The sequence below is a fragment of the Penaeus japonicus genome, unplaced genomic scaffold, assembly GCF_977035675.1.
Source record: "Penaeus japonicus unplaced genomic scaffold, GWHDUDI00000001_assembly GWHDUDI00000023, whole genome shotgun sequence".
NCBI classification, from domain to species: Eukaryota; Metazoa; Arthropoda; class Malacostraca; order Decapoda; family Penaeidae; genus Penaeus; species Penaeus japonicus.
Genome location: NW_028234425.1, coordinates 11,575,689 through 11,578,862, shown reverse-complemented (window position 1 = coordinate 11,578,862; position 3,174 = coordinate 11,575,689). Strand labels below are relative to the sequence as shown.

Genomic DNA, 3,174 nt, shown 5'->3' with positions numbered 1-3,174 from the left:
GCGTGCACTTGTGTTGCCCGGTAACATGCCAAGAGCGTGATCCTAACCACCCGTTAAGAGCCAAGCCGCATTCGGCGCACGCACGTACACGCGATAAAAAGAATAATAATAATAAAAATAAAAAATAATAATAAAAAATAACAGACAGTGAAATACGTCAGAGCAGCGGCTTTCACAGATCAGAAGACGAATAAGTATTGTTTTGTCGGGCCATGAGGGGTAACAACTTTAATAAGATAATGAATTGGAGCTCAAAAATAATTCTGCTTTACGCCTGGACTCCCCTAATCCGGGATTATGACTGTCCTTACGGCAGTGTCGCTCGTGCTTGATTGGATGACGGACCTATTTATGCAAAGAATTATCAAGCAAATATAGAGATACCAAAAACTGTTGCTTTCTGCATTGCTTAAAAGCGGAAAGACATGATAGTTAACGGAAAAAATATGAAAAGGGAAACAATTTGATAGGTTAATACACCCGTCAAAGCGTTCCATAACTAGTGTGATGTGTAATACGATCTCAGACTTAAAAATCTATAAGGGTGGCATTTCCCTCTTGAGTCTGCAACAGTCAAGTCCCAGACACACGTAACAATCGATCATACAAGCCTTTTCAGTCAGAGGAATTGTCTTGCCTCAAAAACGCTTTCTTTCTCTGCTTTGAACCTAGTTGTTATCCGTATTTAACCGCTAACTATGAATTTGTTTGTTCCTTAGGAAAAAAAATGTCAGTTTGGGGACTTGACTATTAAAACTGACATATTGTCAAACTGATAACAACACTTAATCATAATAGGAAGGTAATCCAATGCACTTAATATATTATCCAAGATCTTTGAAGTACAAAACCTGAATCCTTAAGAATCTATCCCCCCCCGTAACCGATAGCAGACTAGTTCCGCCCTCAGTGACTTTTTTTTTCTCTCTCTCTCCTTCTCTCCCCCCCCCCCTCTCACACTCTCTCTCCCCCCTCCTCTCTCTCTCTCTCTCTCTCTCTCTCTCTCGTTCTCTCTCTCTCTCTCTCTCTCTCTCTCTCTCTCTCTCTCTCTCAGTTCCTCGTTAATCTCTCGCTCGCTCTCTCTCTCTCTCTCTCTCCTCCCCTCTTCTCCATGTCTACTCCTCTCTCTCTCTCTTCTCTCATCGCTCTCCTCCCCGTCTCTCTCTCTTCCTCTCGACTCTAGGTCTCTCTCTCGTTCTTCTCTCAACTCTTCTCAACCATCTCCTCTCTCTTCGTCTCTCTCTCTTCTTCTCTCCCTCTCTCTCTCTCTCTCTCCTCTCCTCGCTCTCTCTCCCATCTTGCTGTGCAAACGCTCCGTTATCTTCTCTTCTCTCCCCATCTCAACTTTGCTCTCTCCCCCCTCTCTGTCTCTCTCTCCCTCTACAGTCATTGCCTGTATTCCATACTCGGTAATATGCATTTGAAATGTAATTGTGGTTATATGGGAAAGAAAATCGTTAGTTATCTGATTCTGTTTTTTTTTACCGCACTCCACTTGAAGATAATTTTGCACAAGAATACCTGACAGCAAACCATTCTAACAGTTGATAAAAAATGCAATGAAGAGAAACCCATGATAGATCAAAGTGAGTGAGTGAGAGAGAGAGAGAAAGAGGGGCAAGTAGGAGAAGAGTTAGATAGAGAACTAGTTTTTGTTGTAAAAATGTCGAACGTGGAGCTTACCTTTGCCTTATACATTTATACGATTCAAGGGACATACACTTACTTTCTTTGGACAGCAGTATCGTGGCCCGGGTGGGCGTGGGCGCGGGTGGGGTGGTGGGCGCCGCAGGAATGAGTCCAGGCACAAGGGTGCGGCTGATCACTCTTGGAATCTCCTCCCGTCTCAACGTCACCTTTGGCTTCTCCCTGAGCTGCATCTTCGCGAGGATCTGAGCCTTAATGACCTCGATCTTCAGCTTGCGCTCTTCTTCCTTCGACAGCGCCGCCGGCAGACCCAGGGAGGACGACGAGACCACTTGAGACAGGAGCTCCGAAATCGTGACGGAGGAACCTGAAATAGCGGAGGAGGAGGCGGCGCTCGGCATGTTAAGGGAGCTGCTACTCGACGAGGATCTCGAGGAGGAGGTGAGAGAAGACGTGGAACTCGAGGCGCCGTTGGAGTGCAGGGCCGCGACGGCTCTGGCGAGGCAGTTCGGACATATCCCCAAACTGTCAAGGGTCTCCGTGATGTTCCTTTCAGTCCCCTTTTCTGATGCAACAGGCAGACTTCTCGAGCCAAAGAGCGTGGGAGCCACCGAGGCCCCAGCTGTTTCCAAAGGTCTGTCATTGCGATGCAAGTTCATTAGGCGAGCGACGAGCGGAGACTGACGTGAAAACGGCGCGGCGAGACTCGATGTTACCAGAAGCAGCGTGGCCGTCGCTGTCGCTAACGCTCGTGTTCGGGCGTCCATCCTGAGAAACACGTGAGAGAGGCCTGGCGCTGGGTGGGAGGTAAGTCCCTTCTCTGAGCACTGCCATTAGGGTTACTACCACTCCAGGCTCGTGCCGCCCTTCTTTATACCCGACCGGATGCCTGAGACCTCCACGTGGGTTACCTAACCTCAAAAAAGTTTTTTTTTAGAAATTTCATGGCTTTTTTTGCTTTCTTTCCTGTAATGCAAGCAGGATGGCATTGACTTTGTAAATTATGATGTGTAACGACGATGACAAATTATGTCTTATTATGGAAGGTGTCTGACAGAGTGATGACGAGGCAGGTGGGCCGCATGCTCAAAGATCAAAGGTCCACCTAAACAAGACTTGCAAACATCAGTATTGTTTCTGGCAGCAACTCTACAGAAGGCCGAGGTCCGACGTCGAAAGTACAAGAGCGTCATGAATTATAACAAGCCCAAGTCTTCACATGTTCATCACATGGTGGAAAATTCCCCAGACTTTACAAGCTGAGGGCTTAATGACCTGAAAAGCGGTCGTGGCTCTTTTGAAGGATGCCTTCTTATGGAGTCAGGAAGAATCTTATTATCTTATTGCCTATTTGTCGGGTAATTCACAATCCACTCGATTTGGATATATCAACGCCACACCATATTCCTTTACTTTCAGTTAAGAAAATAGAACAAAAAATCAAAAATTTTAAAAAGTGAAAACGTCTCTTAGTATCATCAACGTTTTCATTATGGATACTAGGTTGCAATAACAACAGCTTTCAAC

At 46.1% G+C, this 3,174-nt stretch overlaps 1 protein-coding gene across 1 annotated transcript in view; it reads right to left on the bottom strand.

The window, feature by feature from the left end:
- Nucleotides 1-2,495, bottom strand: part of LOC122258706 (activin beta chain dawdle) — a 9,274-nt gene extending 6,779 nt beyond the window's left edge. Inside the window, exon 1 of the mRNA XM_043024823.2 lies at nucleotides 1,727-2,495. Within this exon, the coding sequence (XP_042880757.2) occupies nucleotides 1,727-2,414 (688 nt within the window). The 5' untranslated portion in view covers nucleotides 2,415-2,495. The remainder of the gene's footprint in view (nucleotides 1-1,726) is intronic.
- Between the last annotated feature and the right edge of the window lie 679 nt (nucleotides 2,496-3,174).